The sequence below is a fragment of the Epinephelus fuscoguttatus genome, linkage group LG18 (genome assembly GCF_011397635.1).
Source record: "Epinephelus fuscoguttatus linkage group LG18, E.fuscoguttatus.final_Chr_v1".
NCBI lineage: Eukaryota > Metazoa > Chordata > Actinopteri > Perciformes > Serranidae > Epinephelus > Epinephelus fuscoguttatus.
The window spans coordinates 13,949,877-13,971,602 of NC_064769.1; the positions used below are offsets into that span (position 1 = coordinate 13,949,877).

General features: G+C 41.0%; 1 protein-coding gene across 6 annotated transcripts in view; it reads right to left on the minus strand.

Moving 5' to 3' along the window:
• The window catches only part of ptpn13 (protein tyrosine phosphatase non-receptor type 13), a 53,332-nt gene extending 33,632 nt beyond the window's left edge, over positions 1 to 19,700 (minus strand). For all 6 annotated transcript variants that reach the window (XM_049603699.1, XM_049603698.1, XM_049603700.1 and 3 more), the window contains exons 1-7: positions 19,347 to 19,700; positions 13,911 to 14,030; positions 10,510 to 10,676; positions 8,600 to 8,665; positions 6,223 to 6,408; positions 5,373 to 5,460; positions 2,157 to 2,789 (exon numbers count right to left, since the gene is read on the minus strand). In XM_049603699.1, coding sequence (XP_049459656.1) covers positions 2,157 to 2,789; positions 5,373 to 5,460; positions 6,223 to 6,408; positions 8,600 to 8,665; positions 10,510 to 10,676; positions 13,911 to 14,025 — 1,255 coding nt within the window. In that variant the 5' untranslated portion in view covers positions 14,026 to 14,030; positions 19,347 to 19,700. The remainder of the gene's footprint in view (positions 1 to 2,156; positions 2,790 to 5,372; positions 5,461 to 6,222; positions 6,409 to 8,599; positions 8,666 to 10,509; positions 10,677 to 13,910; positions 14,031 to 19,346) is intronic.
• Between the last annotated feature and the right edge of the window lie 2,026 nt (positions 19,701 to 21,726).

Below are 21,726 nucleotides of genomic sequence, written 5' to 3' on the forward strand. Positions count from 1 at the left end.
CCACAGTGAGATAGGTGGGACAATATACAGAGGCTGGCCATCATTTTTATTTCTTGTTCTAACACTCTGCTAGGCAGAGAGGCTCCGCTCTGCTCTTCACACCATCAGATGAAATAAAAAATGCCAAGCGCCTCTGATTACAATCAGCTAAAGGCAAAGGGGAGGGAAGGAAAGGAAAGCAGGACTTGCTGGGGATAAAAAGCCACAGTTGAGGAGAAGAATGCCGTCGGTTGGTGGCTCGGTCAGCATTAAAAATAGCTGCCAGCAAAGTAGGGAGGCTGGAGGTTGGAAGGGGCTGAAGAGTGGGGAGTATGGGAAATCAGCAGGAGGAGGAAAAGGAAGAAGAGGCAGAAGACAGTGGCTTATTATATGAAACCATTCATCCCTCGTTCTCCTCCACTGTCCCCAGGTGGCCAGCAGAACCGTATAGCCACTTGTGACTCTGCATAAAACTAGCCTGCCTATGGAATCCAATAAGCTCCTGAGAGAAACATAAAGCTCTTGGGGCTGACTGCTAAGGTGTTAAACAATTGTGTTGTGTGTGCTCAATCTAAGCCTGTGATTACACAAAGTGAGTCTGTAAATACCTGGCACGTATGCGTTCCTATGTCTGTGTGTTTACAGTCATGTTAGCAAAAAAAGAGAAAGCGTCCTGGCTATATAGCATGTGTGACAGTTAGCAGCAGGCTAGAATTAAGCTGGCCTGTAATTAGAATCAGCCATTTGGAAACCTCTGTACCAGTGACTCATACATTCTGTCTAAACACTGCTGCACAGCCACCACCAGCGATACTTCACTCGAGCCAGCACCCATCCCACATGGTAGTTACAAATGGACACACAACCTGTAACTAGTCCGGGTGTCTGTCTGCTCACGTCATCTCATCGCTGTCACATTTTCATCTCTCAGAACGGCACAGCTGATGGCTCCCTGCAGCCTTTTCACCCAAGCTGCCATACCCCCTTTTATTGCTTGATGAATTCAGTTTACAACCCAGTTCGACATTTTTCTGTGTATCTCAATGACAAAGCTGGGCTCTGTTTTACTGAGATTTTATTCATTGTCTCAGTAGCAGAATAAAGCTGAAAACGTCTGTGGGATTTTCCCCTTTGAAATTGTGGGCTACCAAACACATGACATTGATGTAGTATCATCAACTGTTGAAGCCAACCCGCTACATGTTCTGACAAAGTACCGGCACCACACATTAAATGCTGATGATGACACATGACCAAGCTGTTAGCTGTCACCAAAATCCCATTATACTGCAATACTTATGACTAGGTGATTGTTGAGTGTTATCTGTTGCAATGAGGAAAAGGCAGAAATAAAAGATCTGAATAAAACTGTGACTGCAAAACAAGGTGAGCATGGTTTTTTTTATATTTTGCAGTGTGTTGGAAAGCCATGATATTAGAAGTGTCAAGACTGAATCTTTACACACCTAACACTAAAAAAATATCAGATTATTCTTTGTTAAAAGGTGCATTCCTATCAAACTATCAGGAAAGGACAAAACTAAGATCATCCACAATGTGTCATGTGCACAGTAATTGTCAGGTTATACTAGGATGGAACTGGTTTATACATCATGTTGTCTGACCCCAGCATAGGGCAAACGTTTTCATGGCTGTTCTGAAGGCAGGGTGAAAAGCTGGCTGGCAAAGACAGGGGGAATGACATGATATTGTTTAAATGTGGGAATACACACAGTTTCTCCTGGAAGGCTGGTTCATAGTGTTGCTCAGAGTTGAAAAATGACAGATAGGTTGTGTAAAGTATGAAAACAGAGAGCTTGACAGAGATATCCAAACCCTGACTTATTTTTCACCTCCACACATCTGGCCAATCACAGCATGAAGTGGGTGTGAATGTGAGACTGTCAATTTCAGAAAGTTACACACGTTGGACAAAAAGGTGCCTTAGGAGGAAGCCTTACATAGTCAAACCTATGTACCGCTTTGATTTATATACTTGTGGCATTAGACATGCTTTGTAAATGTCACCAGGAATTTCTCCAACATATACACTTAAAACTTTACAGTCAACCCGGAGGACTCAAATAAAAACTTAAGAGCACATTTATCTCAGTCTAGGGACTGAAAAAAAAAATGCTCCTCTTTACTGCACTTTTAAGTGAGGAAAGTATACTCACCATCCACTGCTTGCCTTAGCACCTGAAGTTTCCTCTGTTTTTCCCTTATCCTGTCATAGGCTCCAGGGAGGCCCGAGCCTACCGATAAGGCTGAGTGGTGATGAGGCTTCCTACTCTTCAGCCCACCAAACTCAGAGAAGTGAGAATCCCTCTCCCTGGATGCCCGCAAGGGCGACTTGCGCCTGCCTATGGATTGGGTACTTATGGCACTGCTGCCCCTCCGCGCATCCTCCAACGCCCCAAAACGAAGAGCCTCTGGGTCAATGTAAGCCAAGTCCACTGAGGAAGCCCAGTTCTTCCTGGCCTGACTAGTGCGCACGTCCCCACTGTAGAAGGGTAAAGACCTCCTGTCCAGTTCTACAGGTCGCCCCTTTTGCTGGGGGTGAAGGGGGTGCAGATAGGGATAGGAGTGCTGGTGCTGGAGTGAGGGGGGTCTGGGGTAGAATTCTGTGGGGGATTCGGAGTTAGGGTGATAGTCAGATGGGGAATACTGTAGGGCTGCCCCCTCATCTCCCTTCAACAGGTCCTGGATTGGCAGAGAGCCCATGGAACGACTGAGGCCCCGGTTAAGAGACGTCTGCTCCTGAGTCCTGGCTTTGTAGCGCTCTAGAACCCTGGGGGCGGCACTCCTCCCTGAGAACAGAGGAGAACCAAAGTTTTATTGAACCATGAGTGGAAGCTCACACTGCCAGAACTCAAAGCTTTAAAACACAGAAAAACACAAATCTCCATCTTGAATACCAGCAAAGTAAAACAATTCAGTAGGTTATCAAAAGGAAATAAAACTGATTGTGAACAGATGACATTATCTGAAATACACATCACTATTAACACTACACTCAATACACAAAGTGGTATTTATGATGAGAGAAGGACCTAGAGAGGATTAACAAGGATTTTAATTTAACTAAATACAGTACGCTTCATTATGCCTAAGTGCCTGTCCAACCTGGCAACCATTTCTAACAGCAGCAGCAGGACATGACAACTAAAAACGGCACAGTCGACTGCTGACTCCCCCTCCTTTGCTCTGATACCCTGGCTTGGCCTCAACAGCCTGAGCACCTGCTGCAGGCCTCTCATGGCCTCTCTACTAAAAGATTAGACTAAAGTAAATGAGTAATTGGGTGGGCGTATAGCATGTCCTCAGATTCCCCAGTCTGTCATAATTAGATTTGTAGAATACAATATATTATGATAGACAACCCTGACACTGCTTACATAACATTTAATAATCCAGTGCAAAAACACAACTGAGGGTTTATAAATGCTGGTTAGATGCTAAAAATCAGCTTAAATTCTTATATCAATGGTTTTAATCATGCCCCGACTGAATTCCCCTTGGTTATTTGTTGGACTCGATGGCATTTAATTAGAGTTAGTAGTAGCAATAAGAAGTTTCTGATATACAGCCCCAGGGGTTGAAATGTAACAGTCATTAATGGCAAATAAAACTTATTAATTTCTAAAGTAAACCCACAACAGCACAAGGAAAAGCAAATAAAGAAAAATGGCATGTTGCTCTTGTCCTCAAGAGGTACCAAGTATTTTCTATATCTGTTTCGTTCAGTAGCTACTGCATTTTCCCCATTATTTAAAAACAAACTATAAAACATATGGCGCCACATTAACTAACAATTTCTGGCACAGGCGTCCAGCTCATCCATCACTGTGTCTTTCTTCAAACTGAAAAATTGATGTTGCTCTCACTGTCTGTCCATAAATTTCAAGTTTGCCTTTCCAGACAGCTGCATATACACTGCTGCCAGTGACAGCTCTTGTTTTAGAGAGAAAGAGATAAACAGAAGGCAAACATGTGCATGAGCAGGAGCGAAACACAAGAGGAAGAGACGCAGAAACGGGAGAGCGGAGGGAGACGTTAAGTCCTGTAAAAACGCTGCATGTGGTGATTTAATCTACAAAGCATACGCTTGGTCTTAACAGGGAAACACATCAAAGACAGACAGACTGTCTTCCAGGAACTGAGGGAAGCACACAAAGACTAGATTGAGCAAAAAATGATCGGGATGTCTTTTTTTTTTTCTCAAAGAAGTCAATTGTTGCCACAAGTTTGTTCAGTTAAAGCCTCATTTCCACCTAGCAGTTCGATTAAGTTCAGTTCAATTTTTACATTTTCATTGTCACACTGATCCAATACCAAAAGATCGAGCTAGAAACACTGTGTTGATTGGTCAAGAGAGAATAAACACACACACTTACGTTATGGGTTCTAAGGGTACTATACTGAAAGTGTTTGGCAGAAACATGGCTTAATACTAGTGTAGGGTAGCCAATAAGTGGACTACAGCAGTGAAGAAAGGGCAACATAAAACGTCCAACATGAAAAAAGGGACAATGACTGAGTTCCGCTAGCAGCAATTACAACTTGGAACTACTGGCATACGGGAGGGAGAGAGCTGCTCCTTGAGAAGAAAGGCGCTTAAGAACTGGATAATACTCTTTGCATGTACTTTCCCTAGGGCTGGCTGGTGCTCAACTGGGGAAACAAAGCACTGATACAAACAGCCGACCAGCAGCTTCACTGGTGACTCCAAAATATGCATCTGTAATCAATGCCATGCCGTGCTTACATAATCGGGACGACAGCCATGTTTGTGCTGCGCTCTCCTTTCCATGGCCTGGAAAAATGCCGGAGTTCGCTCAGAAACCACTGGGAAGATTTGGTCATATTTTCCTGAATTAAATCCGATTCGGGGTTGCAGCGTGTTATTCCTCATCTACTTTCGATTTTTTCCCACAAAGTCAGAGAGCAAGGATGTAAGGGATGAATAGCTCGACAACCAGGGAAGGCATTTACATCCAACTTTTCTATATTAAAGTAAGATCAATGCAAACAACTTCCAAACAGTATGTCCAACTACACTCAAGCATTACCTCAGTTTATCACTGGCAAGAAAAAACAGATAATACAACGTCTTATCCAAAATATTTTCATCATTATCTCAACAGAGCCTTCAAATCCAGGATGTGGGGATTTGTCCTTGCTCCACACTTTGTGCCATTTAAATTAAGAATACTAAGTGTTTCTGAAGACTAATAGAAACCAGACTTATCATGAAGCACTGGCAGTCTAGAAATCTGAATCACTGCATAAATAAAGATCTCTCTCTACACTAGAGAAAAGTTCCTTTGACAACACACCAAGAAAATATAGCTCTGTATTCAATGTGTATATGTCAGTGCAGCTCATCTTACCTGAGGGCAAGCCCTTGCCCCTTAGCCTCTCTCGAATCTCCTTACTCCGCTCCGGAAGAGACTCTCTATCAGTCAGCAGACCGTCCAGCTGAGAGAAAGCCGGCGACGAGTAGAAGTAAGAGAGAAAGAAAAACAAAGAGCGGGTGTGAAAGGAGCAGGGCAGAGCAAGGAGGAGGGAAAAAAAAAAAAAAAACAGAAGTTAGAGGGTCATTCCCTCTGAGTCATCCATCCTGAACTCATGTTCTATCAGCATGAACCCCATTATCTGTTGCGTAATTCCACAAATCTACTGTGTTTTCACAGAGCAGATAATTGTCTTTTAACTTGCACTTAGCTGGGATAAAGCTTAAAGGGACAGTTCGACCTAAAATCAAAAATATTTATTTGCTTATTCTCTTACATGTGGCGATATTTATCAATCTAGTTTCCTTTGATGAGTTGAGTTGGAGATATCCGCTGTAGTGATGTCTGCCTTCTCTCATATGTAATGGAACATGACGGCACTCAGCTTGTGATGCTCAAAGCGCCAAAAAAGTACATTTGAAAAACTGAACAGCAATGGTCACTCAAGATAATCCACAGACCTTGTTAGCAGTTTCATGTAGGATCTATTTTCTTTCTACCAAGCTACATCTGCCACCTGTATCTGCACAGACAAACATCTCTACTGACAATATCTTCAACACTTGGCAAAACAATCCAGACTGAGAAATAGCACTACAGTTAAGAGGAATATACACATTTTTGATTTTGGGGTGAACTGTCCCTTTAGAGTGTGGGCTCTACTTTAGCCAAAATAAAAGCAGACTGGAATGTTGTTTTTGACCCACATAAAAAAAAAAATGCTTACCTGAGAAAGGCTGCCCAGTACCAACCGGACCAGTTTTCTGATATAGGAGAAGGGAGGGTCACAACTAGAGTTTCTTATGTGTTTGCTGCAGATGTCCAGCACCGTGCGCAACGACATTCGACTCACTGTAACATCATCACACATGTTGAGGAGCAGGCTGTTTAGGTGTTCCCCCAGCTTCATAGGCTGCACAGCAAAAAGAGTGAAGACAGTCAACACACAAACAGTGACCAGAGCAGAATAAACTGTAAAGTATTGAGCTCTATTGGTATGTCTGAATCTGATATCTGTAATATCATGTTGACTTCCATTGTGTTCAGATAAGAAGGCAGAGCTCAGCCTTGCCAGCACAAACCCATCATCTACTTTAAATGTCTACCTACTAAATCTTACTTACATACTTTGCTTTGTATGTCAAAAACATATAAAAAAAAACATGGCTGTTCAGTATCAGTGTACATTTCTTCAGAGTTTGTGTTTGAGCATCATTTAGGTCCTGGTTCTTCAACAGGGATGCGCAACCTCTAGGGAGTCTTCAGAGTTACTGCAGGAGGCTGCCAAAGTTTGTTTGTTTGTTTGTTTGTTTGTTTTATTTTAATCAAATTAACATGTATCCAACCTTTTATTAGCAAAGATGAATTGGCTTCTTCATAGAAAAAAGCAACAACAAACAAAAATTTCATTTACAGCACACAACAGCAGTGATGGGCTAATTGTTACCCATGAATCCTTGTGCAGTCATGTGCACTAGCTAACACTAACCTGTCTGACGACGATGTGAACTAGTTCACTGACAGTTACATACTATTGAAACATGTTAGCCATTTAGCTCTATTATTATTCCAAGTGAATGGACATTCTTATGAGCTGACAAAGGATCGTTTCATAACTTTTCGAGCAAGAGACATACCATCCACCTCACCAACCACTTGTGAAAGCGCAGAGGGTGAGGCTAATGCACCTAGCCATGTTAGAACTGCTGATGACTTAGTAGCTATAGGCAAGCGCAAAGGAGAGAAGACTCAGAAAATATTAACAGAATTATTTCAAGTGCAACTCAGCTTTATACAATATATGTATTGCTCTGTCCCTCTTTCATCTAAGGGGTTCTTGTCCTGTAAAACACTTAAGACCCCTGATTTAGGTATATGACTCTTGGGGTGGGGATGCTGATTTGAATCAGTATCACCAAGATATAATACTTTTTTTTTATACTCCTGTGCATAACTGTCAAATTTCACTTACACTTACTGGTGCTACCATGCTACATTGGTTTCATTTGCAAAGTTAATGAAATTAATATATTTAAATGCAAAGAAAGCTGCAGGTACAAAGATGGCACTGTGAGTAAAAACAAACACCTTAAGAATAAGGTAATTAGTTGTCTATACAGCCAGTGTGTCCACTTCATTTGACACTTTACATGCCTACTTCGGAGACAACGACGTGTTGCATTTGGCCTAATATTTGCTATAAACTGCACTAATATAGCACCTCCTTCACGGATGAGGCCTAAGCCCTTCAGTGAAGTGACGTGGATGTCAAGCATGAGTGTGAGTCATGCTATCTCCAACCTGTGGGCGGTACTTTCTCTCTCTTACACCTGGCTGACTCTTGCAGAGATATGAATGCACTCTGAGCAAGATCATCTCTAGGTTTAGGCAGATTCAAACACATTCCAGAGTGCATTTAAAGCTAGCACTGTGTCTTATCCAGATGTTGTATTCAGATATAGATCTTGTTAAAAGGCAGATTCCACTGAAAAACATCGTGTCTGCTTTCAGTGTGGGTGTGTGGTTTCTGGGCTGCAAATTAGAATGATTGAAGTGTTTATCTCCTTTAAATTACCAGTACCAATAAGAACTAAGAGTTGTATTTTGCCACGCACATAAGTGCACCATCCACCATCCACCATCTTGTTGTGCCAGTGTGACTGGCAACGTCTGAGTAACTTTGAGCGCTATGTGATGCCAAAAACACTAAAACGGGAGATACTGTTAAACCTTGACAAAGCCTACTTTGTGTTTGCACAGCATTATTACCTGTTTCAAGTCTTAACATGCGAAGTATGCTAGTTTAACAACTGATGTCACACAAATCTTGAGTCAAATCACAGGAGTATCAATTTTCAAGAAGACATCACTTTAATATCACTTAATGCTAATGTGTTAGCAGCTCGTTTCCTTGTACCTGTCTGTTTGGTACAGCTTTGTTTGGATACAGTATGTAGCAAAAGTTATTTTTTGTAAACACAGAGGCGAAATGATTTAGGTTTACTAAAAACAATACACATTTTATGACCTCTTGTTACCAAGTGTAAATATGGTCCCATATTATAATCCCTATCCATTTGGAAGTATCCTTGGTAATAATTTACCTGACTTTGGGGGATCTCGTAGTCAGCTCCCCAGAACAAGGTCATCCCCAGAGAGTACATGTGCATCTGTAAACAAAAACATCACTTAAGATTCATATGGAACATTACACTACTTTCAATCTTGTTGTCTTGAGTCAAAAAGTACATAAATTTACAAAAACAAAAAACGAGACAAGAGTGAGCGTGTAGGAAGATGAGGAATTTAAGTTTTGTTTCATTCAGATAACCAGGCACTAAACCATATTGAAATAAGTCTGTCGTGTGTGAAAGAAAGAGAGACAGACTAAAGCTGGAGTGTAATAAAAGATGAATTCATTCTTATTTGGAAAGGAAAAAGACAGGGGCTTTCAACCTTAATCCAAAAACATTTTTCCATTTTCCTCTCCTTATTACTCTGCACTCATTGCTTGGAAGAGAAATCACTTCCCCTGAATGTTGGGCTTGGTAGAGGAAAGAATAATTCGGGGATTGCCAAAGAATGCAACATAGCCTTCAAGGTCTTTCAGGAACAGAGCTCAAGTGCAAACTTAAAGACACACTCGCACTCTCTCTCAAAAAAAAAAAAAAAAGGTGGAAATTTAAAAGCCGCCCATTAAAAGCAACAATACCATACCAAATGCTGAAAAAGTGAGAGGAAAATTGTGGCACTCGCAGCTGACGTATATTTACCCAAAGTCTCTGATAATGAGAGAAACAGATTAGATTTTCTACACTGAAATAACTCAGCTGGGGAGACGCAACCAGGGCTGGAAAACTGACTCAGCACAAAACCGTGTTGAGGTCTGTGGGGCCGTGCCAGAGACGGGAATCCAGTCATGCAAGATTTTAGCTCTTCTACCAGAGGGGGAGAGCCGAATAGAGGGGGTGTGGTTTTGTGCATATGTAAAACAAGTTGTGCACTGCAGGAGATTATATAGTTGCTGACATATTCAGTTCTGCATGTAACAACTGCACAACAGATCTGTGAACAGCCAGGATGTATCTCCAGAGTTCTGCAGTGTTGTGTTACTCATGCAACAATGTGTTCTGATTTAACACCTTATTGCCCTGTCACAATAAACAAAAAACACTGGTTTCTACACCAGCCTTTTTGACAAATAATCATTAGAAGAACAAGGCAAGCTAGCAAACATGGGTATCAACAATGCAGGTTTCCACACAACACGTGTTTTGGTGTGAAACACTTAACTTAAGCATGACGAGAACTGAAGAGAACTGTACAGTAACCTTTAAGGTACTCAATGGGCAACAGTAAAAGGCTTAGTTTAAACTACAAGATATCACCACAACAGGAAAACACAAGTGTTTGGAAACAGGTGATGAAACTGACACCCTTTTAGCCTTGGAAGATTAGGGTAAGGGGATATGACAGTATACAGTGTGTGATGGTAGCAATGTATTCACAGGTATAGATTTGGCAACACCACAGGAGCTATTTAGGTCAGGCTATGTAGCAAATCAAGTCTGGACTCTCATGTTATCTTGTGAATCCAGCTACCTCACAGGATAACATGATTTGGGCGAACATGAAGGAGGAGAGTGAAGTTGTAAGTACAGAAACCTGCAACACTTGAAATTGTTGCTCTCAGAAACCTTGAGGCTTCCACTTCAAAAGAATTGTAGTTTTACTATTTTGAGTCTCTTGTTTTTAACTTAAGTGGTGTCTTGCGTGAGGCAGTTGTCTGTATGGGAGTTCCAAATAAAAGAAGAAAATAATCACATGTGATGAAGTATGGTATGGTATGGTTATTTTAAACCATTTCTAAACTGAATTTACAGAACAATTACTGTATCGTGATATAAAAGTACACATGCCATGGTGAAGGATTTTGGCCATATCGCCCACCCCTGATGTAGACTAAACAGTTTGTAAGGTTCTGTCACCACATGGGTTGTGTAAAGGTTGATACCTTCTCTATATCAGAGACGGTAGTCAGGGAGACCCCTTCCAGGACCTCTGGGGCTGTGAAGGCTCTTAAGTCCTGCTGGGTGACATACTCGTCTGTGAATGAGATGTTGCCAGAGGGCATGAGCAGGAGGGACCAGGGAGAGATGATGAAGCCCATGGCTGCAGGGTCTGGAGAAGGAAACAGACAATTCAACCACTGGAGATATGATCAGGAAGGCAAACAAGAAAACAAACACAACAACAATTTGGACTTCCATGATTTAAATTCCCAGGAATTATCTCTCTCTCTGTCTCTGTCTCTCACACACGCCCACACGCACACACGCACGCACCCAGCTGCGTTTTCAAGCTCGATACTAGCATCAAATTTTGTCTAAGCAGTCTGAATGCAGCAACTGTAGACATATCCAACCACAGTGGATGTTTCTTGCTAAGGCTTCAGCGTTTATGGAAACTCAAGATGATTGAAGTAAACAAAAACACATGTTGCTTTCTTAGCCTGCAAGAAAATAACTGTTGAGGCATAGAAGCAGAAAGGAATGGCTACACAGCGTAATTCTCTTTTCCTACAAAGCCACAGCCAGCGCTATGGTTAGAGAACATTTTAAAAATATACAAAGGAATGTTTGAGCAGCGCTGCAAAATTCTTCTCTTTGACTGATACTTAACTCTGAGAGGAGCAGTGAGACGAACAGAGGAACTGGATTTGAGGCACCAAATATCTGCTTTCAAAAGCTGGAATCCACTGTGTAAATATAAGTTTCCTGTTTAAAACTCGTGTGACCATTTGAAGCTCTTACTCACAGGTAGACTGGGTTACCAGGTGTATCCCACACAAATCTTTTGCCAAGCAAATAATAGAGCAGAGTAGAAGTGCATGACTCAACCAGAGCAAACTGGTTTCTTAGTGGATAAAAAAAAAAACTTATCAACAGATTCAATAAACTGCATAAATAAGCAGAAACCATACCTAATGGTAACTGAATGTCCAATCTAATAGAAGCCAAAAATTTCTAAAACACAACTCGGACATGCCCCATTTGATTCCCCACTCACTTCAAAGGATAGCAAATTGTACAACTGTAAGTTCTTTATCCTTTAACAATGTAGTCTGTCAGTCTGATAAGCTACGACCTTAGCTATTAGGGGCATGGGATAATTCTGAGCTATTATACTAAGAGGCAGCCCTCGAAAAGTAGATGCCTAATCACTGTAGATTGAACCATGCATTCAATGCCACAGCAAACATGCCATTAGAGTGACAGGCTAGCAGACCAAACAAAGAAAGACGACAAAAACAGCAATCAGTTCTGGAAACACTTTGGTGTCTCTTTGGCCAGCTTTGGTCCTCATGTGTGTTAGCATGTTGTCCCTGTGTCAGCTTGGGTTTTCTCCAGGTACTACAGATTCCTCCCACAGTCCAAAGACATGCAGGTTAAGTTGATTGTTGACTCTAGGTGCGAATGCGAGCGTGAATGGAATGTCTATCTCTGTTTGGTATCTGTCCCTATGTGTCAGCCCTGTGACAGTCTGGGGACCCATCCAGGGTGTGCCCCGCCTCTCACCCGGGGTCAACTGGGATCGGCTCCAGCCCCATCGCAACCCCACATAGGATAAGCAATCAATCAATAATGGATAGATAGAGGGTGTCTATCTGATCCTACATATTCTGTGGACAAAAGCATGAAGAGGGAAACCTCTAACAAATCAGAATTATTCACACATTGCTTGTTCAAACACATCAATCTTATACAAACAAAGTAACTAACCGCTACTGTTTACATACAAGATAAAAAACTGTGCTGTAAAGGTTTGCTAAATAAACTGTAGATTAGGAAATAGCCCGACGATTACTTTCACAACAGCACAGACAGACAGAAACAAAATACATCTACAGTAAGAAAATGACTGCAAACATCTCATCTGCTTCGGCGAAACAAAGACATTGACTCTTCTTGTTTTTATGCTTTTTAAGCATAAACCAGCAAAAACTCTACAATAACTTTCCAAAGCAGCTAACAAATTGTCTGACAATTCTAAGTTTAAATAGTTGCTGTTATTGATCCACTCTCATGATAAACATATTTCTATACATAGCTCAGTGACTCTATAATAGTGTTAAACATCTGCTCTTCAAATTTTAGCTTCACTCCAAGGTCTAAAACAGTACACACAAGAGGCCAAGAGATAACACAAGGATGTGTTATCTATCAATGTCTCTGCAGCACAATATCATGTAAAGCTAAAATTGACATAATTTGAAATACTCCAAGTATCCAGCCTTGCATTTTTTCCTCAATATCTTCACAACTTTATCTCAGTAGCCTCCATATCTGAAGAACATTTGCACACTCTCTCTTTTTGTAATGTGACCTCAGCATAAAAGGCATATTTACAGGCCATACTGATGACAGGGAATTCCTCCAGCATGCCAGGATTGTCTGCAATGACACCCAGTCAGCAAAACTGGAAGTTGAGGTCAAGCTGGTTTATGCACACAACGGCATCTTGGTTATGTGCTTCATGGAAATTCACACGGTCAATGGAGAAGTGTTCAGATGACACAAGTCAATTATGGTCAACATAATCAGGTGCGCTGGAGTTTCACATGAGACTAGGCACCACCCAAACTTTTTAACAACAAGGAGGGCACTGCGGTGCTCGCTGACTCACATCCTGTCCAATGTCTCCAGAGTTAAACCTCCCTTAGTCACCCACTGTTGGAGTTTACTTTAGTTGCAAAGACACTCTGGAATTGGGACAGCTTTATCTATCTTTGGCTACAAGGACAATCACAGACACTTACAGGCACATATGACTCATACAAATGATTTCAACATAACAGAACAGTCATCAATTGTACTAATGATGCAGAGCCAGTATGCAACATACTGACAATAAGGTGAGGGAACGGACTGAGTGTTGTGATTTAACTAACAGCCACCAAAACTTTTACACATTCTAGAGTGTGAGTGTGACTGAATCTTTAGTACAAAAGTGACCCAGTAGAAAAGCGTTCATCTTGTTTGTTTTGCTTGGAGTTGCTTCTTTTTATTTCTGTGTTGATGTGATGGATTGGTTGGGTTATTCAATCCACTGCTGCAATAAAAATGTTAACAAATCATTTCAGACAGAGAGCGAGAGAGACGGTAAACGATACTATCAATATGTCAATACAAAATGGCACCTGCAGTTTATGGGATCTGGACACCAGAACATTTTCATTTAGCCCCTTTATTTAAAAAAGGTAGTTTGGACAGGTTTAGAGAGTAGGCTGTTCAATAACAGGACAGCAATGGAATAAGAAAGCATGCAAGACAAATAAAAGTGAGCTCTGTTTTGTGTGTATGTACAATCATTTCTAGGAAGCGTCTTTGGACACTTGATTCCACGTGTTCATACCTTTGTGAAAGAGTTCTTGGAGGCTCTCAGCGCTCTGGCTGAGCACTGCCCAGACCTCCTCCTCCTGGAGTGGCCCTCCCCGAACCTCCAAGGCTTCTGCCAGAGACACATGCATCTTCCCTGTGCAAGCAGAGACAGAGAAAGAGAACATCTGATTAACATCAGAAAATGAACACAAAGTAACACAGAAATAAGCTTTAACCATAGTTTGGAGAAAAGGGCACATGCTTTCTTTATATGATAGGAGCCTCTGGTGCAAGATAAAATCAGGCTGGAAAACACACGGAACATCTGCACATCACATCTCTTAGTCCAATCAAAGCAATATATACCTCTGAGTTTTTAATTCAATTTCTAAGGCAGGTCTTGAATTGATTACTGTGTCAAAAGTGTCTGTTAGGCCACTGACAATAAACACTCATTTTTTTTATTTTTCATTTTAGTTCAGTTGAGAATTATAATCCTTACACAAATCTAATCCTGTAAGAATCCACACCCTACTTGTCCTGACTGGCCTGACAGTCTAACCATAAAAGCACATAAGCCCACACTGCCATATCACCACAATAATGCTTAGCATTGATGCACTTAACATCAACATTTTTTCCTCTAGCATGCCCTTGAGAGAACTCCCACATCTTCCAGACGTAAGCCGTCTTATCGTCCTCTGCAATGGAGGACGCAGTGCAAGCACATGATGCGAGCATACACACACAGACACACACCCCGCTTTACTTGAGTTATAATCAACAAAGTAGCAGTTTATTACTTGCAGTCTGTACCAACTTCTGAGAGTTAAGATAGCAGCTTCCAACTGAACTGGACACTAATCTAGAAAAGCAAAACACCACTTTTTTTGTGTGGTCTTAAAGCTGCTTGCTGCTCTACAAATAAGTTATAACTCACACTTCTGGTTCCTGATTACATGTCATAAAACTGTAACTGGGTCAAGCTCAAGATAGGTAGTTTACATTATCTTGTGGACAGCAGTGATTCAGCTTTTGGTGGAGGATATATGTAAACATATTATCTCATGACAATGTATCCACAGTACTTCACATGGTTTAGACTGCACACATGACACAATGCACTATGGCTGCAGCGAAACTTGGAACTCATGTGACCCATGGGCTGGCTGTCTTGCATGATTTGATTTGACTATGATTGATTTTCAAATTTCAATATGATATGAAGGCAGAAAGGGAAGACATCCATTTTAGGTTTTGATGTCTTTTTTCAGCTGTAACCGTAACTGTCTACAAAGAAGTCAAACCAGTCATCCAGCTTTAATGGGGACATGTCTTAAAATGCCATAAATCAGATCAAAGCCAGCTGCATGGGACACTGAGTGAGAGAAACTACATGTTAAATAAATCTGTAATCTATCACAGTATTAAATATTTTAAGTCCTTTGAGCTTGTAATATAGAGATTTAAGGTTGGCGTAAAGCCAAAAAGGTTACTGAAATGTACCTTTTAGTTGTAGTTTTACTGCCCAACCAGACTTGGTTTGCTCGATTAACTTCTGAAATGATCTTTACCTCTTCCTCTAGAATAATAATAAGATAATATTGTTGTATATCATAATGCTGACAACCTACTGTTAGTAATAGCCTTTTTATTTTTCCTCCACTTTTACTCCTGTCCAATGGTCTAGACCTCAAAGACTCAAAATTTAGTGTGTAGCTTCTAAATTTCCCAATACTTCGCCACAAAATTTGACATTGACAGACAGTCATGGTACAATACAACAAGGAACTGTTTTTAGCCAAACACTTGTGAAACTCGATGATACCTCGAATGAAAACAAATCCATATTTTCAGTTCTGACAGATTTTCTGATGTTTTGAACATTTTGCAGTCTAGCCTATTTTTTCTTAACTTTTACCCAGAAATTTGAGCAAACCCACATTAAACACAGCAAAAAGTATTTTGGGCTTGCTAGATGACAGCTTTTACATCGGAATTTATAAATCAAAACAGAAAATCACAGCAGATGAAAACACAGGAAATGAGGCATAATTCCTATGCACGATCAACCAAACATAACTCGTGCCTGGGACAGGCACCAAAGTACATGAGGCTACATTTCATCAAGGTTATTTTCTATAGTACCACTATCCTTAAAAACAAGCAACGACACATGTTTTCTAACTTTTTTTAACACAAAGCCAGAACACAAAGCGTGACAAAACTAAAGACATCATGTCTGTTCCATAGAGACTGGCAGGAGTACAAATTTGGCTAGGAGACACAAAATGACTTCACAGCAAAGATGCCCAAATGTAATATGTCTGATGACATTTGGCTGTGATGTTCATATATACACTGTGGTTTACATTTATATTTATTCACAAAAGTGTAAAATTGACAATTGATATCGGCCATAGTCACAGGAACAAACAAGACTAAAGGAACCAGTGTACCCAAACAGCTTGATGGATGCTTTGACAATGTTTCAAATTCCCTTCCCCACACCATCCTAACATAAGAACTGCGCTTCAATATTTCTGTGACTTTCTGAAACAGACAACTGTATCATCACATAGCAACTTGACAGGTCAGTGGATCGCTAAAGACACTCAGAGATATCATCTTACAACCATTACTGTCTGTGCTAAATTTTGTGATAATCCATCCAGTGCATGTCGAGATATTTAAGTCTGGACCAAAGTGCCACAGTGGCTGACAGACTGACAGATGAGCATCCCTTTCCCTAAAGCCATGTTGCTAGCCAAAAACTACCAAAGTTGACTCAACATTATAAAAAGAAGCATTGCACCAGTTTCGCTGCATTTTGGCATTATGAGCTAAATCTGAGTTTTCACTCGTCCATGAACTTTTAACATAAACTAGGTCAGCAGCCTCATTAGCACTGGGCTTTAATTCTGACAGCAGTATGTGAAACAACATTGTTTCTATGAAACTGAGTTTGGAGAGGAGAGTTAATGAGTAAGCATGTCACAGGCCTAAATGTTTATGCAGGAATGCAGGTTAACCATTCTAGTCAATGGGAGGCGTGAAGTCTGAGGCAAAGTGGGTTACTACCCATCTTGCTCATTACCCATGAGAATGGGGAGAGCGGGTGCTGTGAAGACTGATTGTTTTGCAGCCCTTGTTATTTCAACAGAGACCTACAGTGGAATGTTTTTTATCCACACTGAGGCTGCTGCGCAGGCCAGCTCCTCTCGCATTGGACTACGGTCCTGCTCATTATTGAGGGGGCTTAGGAGGCAGCGGCCCAATACAGCAAGAGCAGACAGCCTTCACCACTTCAGCGCCTCATTCTCTTTTTCTTTTTCAAACAGTGGGGATGTTTGTTCCCAGGTATTCCCATGTATTCCCACACTATAGCTAGAAAGAAATACCTAAACAAGGTTTAGTCTGCTGCTGCTAAGTGTTTGAAAGTCTTAGCCACAGTCACAAGGATTTTAAAGAAAATAATCCTGGAAACGTGATAGTGCTCTTTACTCTGCACTTAGGTCAAGCTTTTCCTTTCCTCCCACCTTCCTGTCTGTGACACAGCTACAACCCATGAAATGGATTTGAAAACAATCCCCTGAAAAACTGCACTTCAGCTGAGTGAAGGTACAAATAATTTCATTTTCTGCTGCTTTCTATTCCTGCTCATCTCTCCATATGTGCCAGGAACAAAATGATCAGAAAAGCATGTACGTCTTGCTCTTTTAAGCTTTTCTTTGATCCTAAATCTTTTGAAAACTGGAGTAGCTTCACTTTTGAGGTCCATAAAAACGCCAGATTCCACTTCTACTTCCAAAAGCATAACTCGTAACATAAGATATGAGAAGGAATTTGTTCATATCCTCCAAACATCAGAACTGTGGTCTCAGCTGGCAAACACATTTGGAACAGAAGCCGACGAGAAGAGGTACTCTTCGCCAGCATTGAGGTGAAAATCTTCCTGAAGTCATTCATGCCAGGAAAATTCAACAACAAACTCTGAGTGAACCTCTGTTCCCAGAATCATACTGTATTATGCAGCCTGCAAGCACACAATTCAAATTCAAAACACACACGGTGTCTAGGAGGGCCTGGATCAGAATATCTTTTGAACCAACATGACTGATGATGTAAGAACTGATGTTTTCAAAATGTGTATAGCATAACAAAACCAGACTGTATGCTATTAAACAGATCAACTGAAGATATACAGCTGAAGAAACTCCTCCGTTATGTATTCTTCCTTACTGCAAAGCTGTGACAGGAGTGGAGAGATTGTGGTTGCATTCACAGCCATGACTTGTGAAGAAAACAGTAGCGGGAATTACACAGAAACTGTGACTCACCTAAATAAAAGGGAGAACCCGATGGTTGGTTTTCATGAATCGTAACCCTCTTACAATTCAGTCAATTAGCCGACATGCTTTCCCAGATTATCTTACAATGAGTTTAACACAGGGGTTGTTGATGGACACTGGCCATTACAGTACTGAGCCTGGTACCTTCCAGTTATGGATTGGTTTCCCTGACCAATAAGCCACCCTGGATGTTGGTGTTGTGTTTTTCAGCTCAACCAGGGTCAGGACCAGCCAGAAAGAGAGCCATGACTATTCCATGATTATCAGCCCAGCTCTGGACCAACAGCCCTCACTTCTCATTTTGGTCTCGACCTCATCCGCTCCATTTCTGTTAATCACAGGGTTGCTATGAGTACCGTGACATGCAGAGCATGGTTTTGCAAAACCTCACTCCACACCCCCCTCTTCCCAACACACACAAACCCAACCCACTGACTATTTTCCCCATTTTTCCTATGATGATGCTCACACCATCTCCATCATAACCACTTAAGATGTTCATCTTGATCAATCACACAGACTCCTCACCTTTCTCTTAAGCCTTGAATGAATATTCAAAACCCTCATGACCTTTGACTTCAAGCTAACTTTACTACTTTTCCATGGTAATGAAGGGGGAGGGGGGCACAAGCTGCCTTCCTACAACCCCCATAAAACCTTCAGCCTGCCCTGCACTGACATATTATGCCTCTAAAAGACTTTGTTAAGCTTTAACACGTTGACAAAAATGTTCCTCGATCGTACACAAACAGTACTGGTGGCAGTAAACTAGCCAGACAGTTATTTCTGTGGTGGTGCCTGCTCCCTCCCAAACTTTTAAATACAGAACTGCTGTGGTCAAAGATGCCCCATGTCAGGCAGCAGCAGGAGCAATACTGTTGGGACGTTAACACAATACGTAGCAATACTTGAAAGTAAAGACATGGTACATATGAACAAACCGTTTATTAGCATTAAAGTAGCTAGCTAACAGCACTGTCAGCGGTTTTTAGATAAAAGGGGCATCGGCGTTTGAGCCTCGCCACAACAGACACAACCCCTCAGCTTTTCCCGCTGGCAAACGTTACGCTAAAGTTAGCTAACTTTTCGTACATCACGTTTTAAAGGCTTCAACTTACCAGTCGAGAAGAGCTTCAAAATCACTTGTACGGGAAATGTTCGGCACTCCGACGGAGGCTATGAGTGCGCACACAAACGGGACCAGCGGCCATCCCATCCACAAGGCAACATCTTGGATAGTAGTTGACTATGCGGCGAGGCAGGCGAGCAACAGGTCTCCGCGGCGCGTTCAGCTACAAAAATCCACTAAACTGGCAGGTATTGTTATCCGAGCCGTCCGCAGTTAAAAAAAAACCTAACAAATATCTTCTTCGGAAATCTCTCAGAAGTCGTGTTGGATGGCCACAACACAGCATTGAGCTCCCTTCCAGCGCAGCCAAGTCACCATTACTGCGGAGGAGCGGAATAACTCCTCCTTTAGCCCAGCTAGCGTGGGCTGACCGGGAGTAACAAGACACCTTACTATGGCTGTCCATTGGCTCTCTGCTAGGGGACTGTCATTTAACCGTTTCTATAGTAACACACACAACTGAGACTGAAATGTACAGTGGTCCTGGATGCAGAATCAGGTTTTTAAAATGCTTTTTATATAGTTTGTACAGACAGGAGACTCAGGAAATCAGTTTTATTTAATTTTCTCAAATGTAGAAGGAGTCAAAGAGGGAGCTAAGGTGCAGATATGGTTATAAATCAGACCAAATGTGTCACCCTAAAGCTATTTAACTCCGAAATCATGCACATATGAAACTGCATAGGTAATTCAATGTTATTCAAAAGCTGAAAATCACCACTTATATCCATAACAGGGATGCTTTCAACATTAATTACTTGTATTGTGTACGTGATGTCTCCTTCACCCCTGGGATTGTGTGAAGGTGCTGGCATCTTACAAACTCAATAAAAATCAAGCTTATCCTATATTTTAGTGGCCTATTTCCCACAACATCAAAGTTGTCTCAACAGTCAGGAAGCAATTCACTGCTGAGTACTTCCTTCCTATGGGCCACTTCAAAGCAGCCTTGTTTATGGACTGTCTTGTGCCACCTAGTGGCTGTTAATCATCATTACATGGTGCCTTGTAAATGGTGGCTGTGTTGAAAAGGTTATCTCTGCCTGTCTGTGCCTGTCAATGCTAAACGGCATGATTTTTATCACCAACCATGGGCTGGAACGATAAGACTGCATTACTTGATTAACACGGGGTTTCCCTCTAGATGGAGACAGCTGATATTCATTTTGTTGAATATTTCAGAAGCAGAAGCCATTGCACATAATGTATGCTATCTATTTTAGTATACATTCCCTACTCTGAAGTGTTTTGGTTCTGATATTACCTTTTGTTTCCATGCATGCATGCCTACACACTTTTACACAGGCATACAACATTTAGGATGTAATTTCTGAGTGCAGTCTCACAGTCCTTCCACAGTCATTCCTTGTATCATCTTACTATTCAGGCCAATCTAAGATCCCTCATCTAGATGTAATAGGTATTGTACACTAATACATATGAGCACCCATTTTAGTTTTATTTTTATTGCATAAATTTAAGAAGATGCAACAGAACAATTCACAAACATAGAGGAGATGCACTGTAATATTTGGAGGTTGTGGCTTTAATCAGACTGTGGTCATTTTTGCAACCTTAAACAGATAATTTATTATTTGGTATGATCCCAGGGATGACACCAAAAACTAAAAAGTGTTGGGGTCAGAGTCAGATTAATACTGAAAATCAACGTAATCTCTCTTTGATCAATCTGACAATATTGTAAAGGTGGGTAAAATATGATTTTTAAAGCTGCAATAAAAATAAATCAGACCTTAAAGCAGATACAAAAAAGTTACAAATAGAGTGTGTTTAGCCCTTGCTAGCTTTATTTAAAGCAGGCTTTTTTTTTCTTTTTTTTTTTTAAATCACTTAACATAACTTAAAAAACAAGATTCTTTTTAAGTCATGTTTGATTCGGTTTTTAACTATAATGAAGCATAATGATTGTCTCACTGTGGGACCCTGAGGTACAGATGTCCTATGGCCCCAGCACTGCCACTGGAACCCATTCTTTATTATAAATTGTACGTTTGCATTGCCAGGTTCTTAACATGCAAGCCCTTCTCTTCTGATAAACAAATGATTCAACTGTGATTGTTATTTATCACAACTTCTAATGTCACTTTTATCTAATCACAAAATTAAATGACTCAGTGAGGTCCGTGCTTTTACACAGGGGTTAAAAATCAGACAGATTTAATTAGGTCACTGCACCTTTCCTTTTGGTAATATTAGGAGTTTAGACTTCATTAAAGCTAACTGCTCAGTTTGTTCATTGCATTACTATTAGCAAGTCAAATCAAGCTACAAAGCCTAATGTGTGATGGGCTGGCATAATCAAGCAAAAAATGTTTCTTAAAGGGACAGTTCACCTCAAAATAAATTGT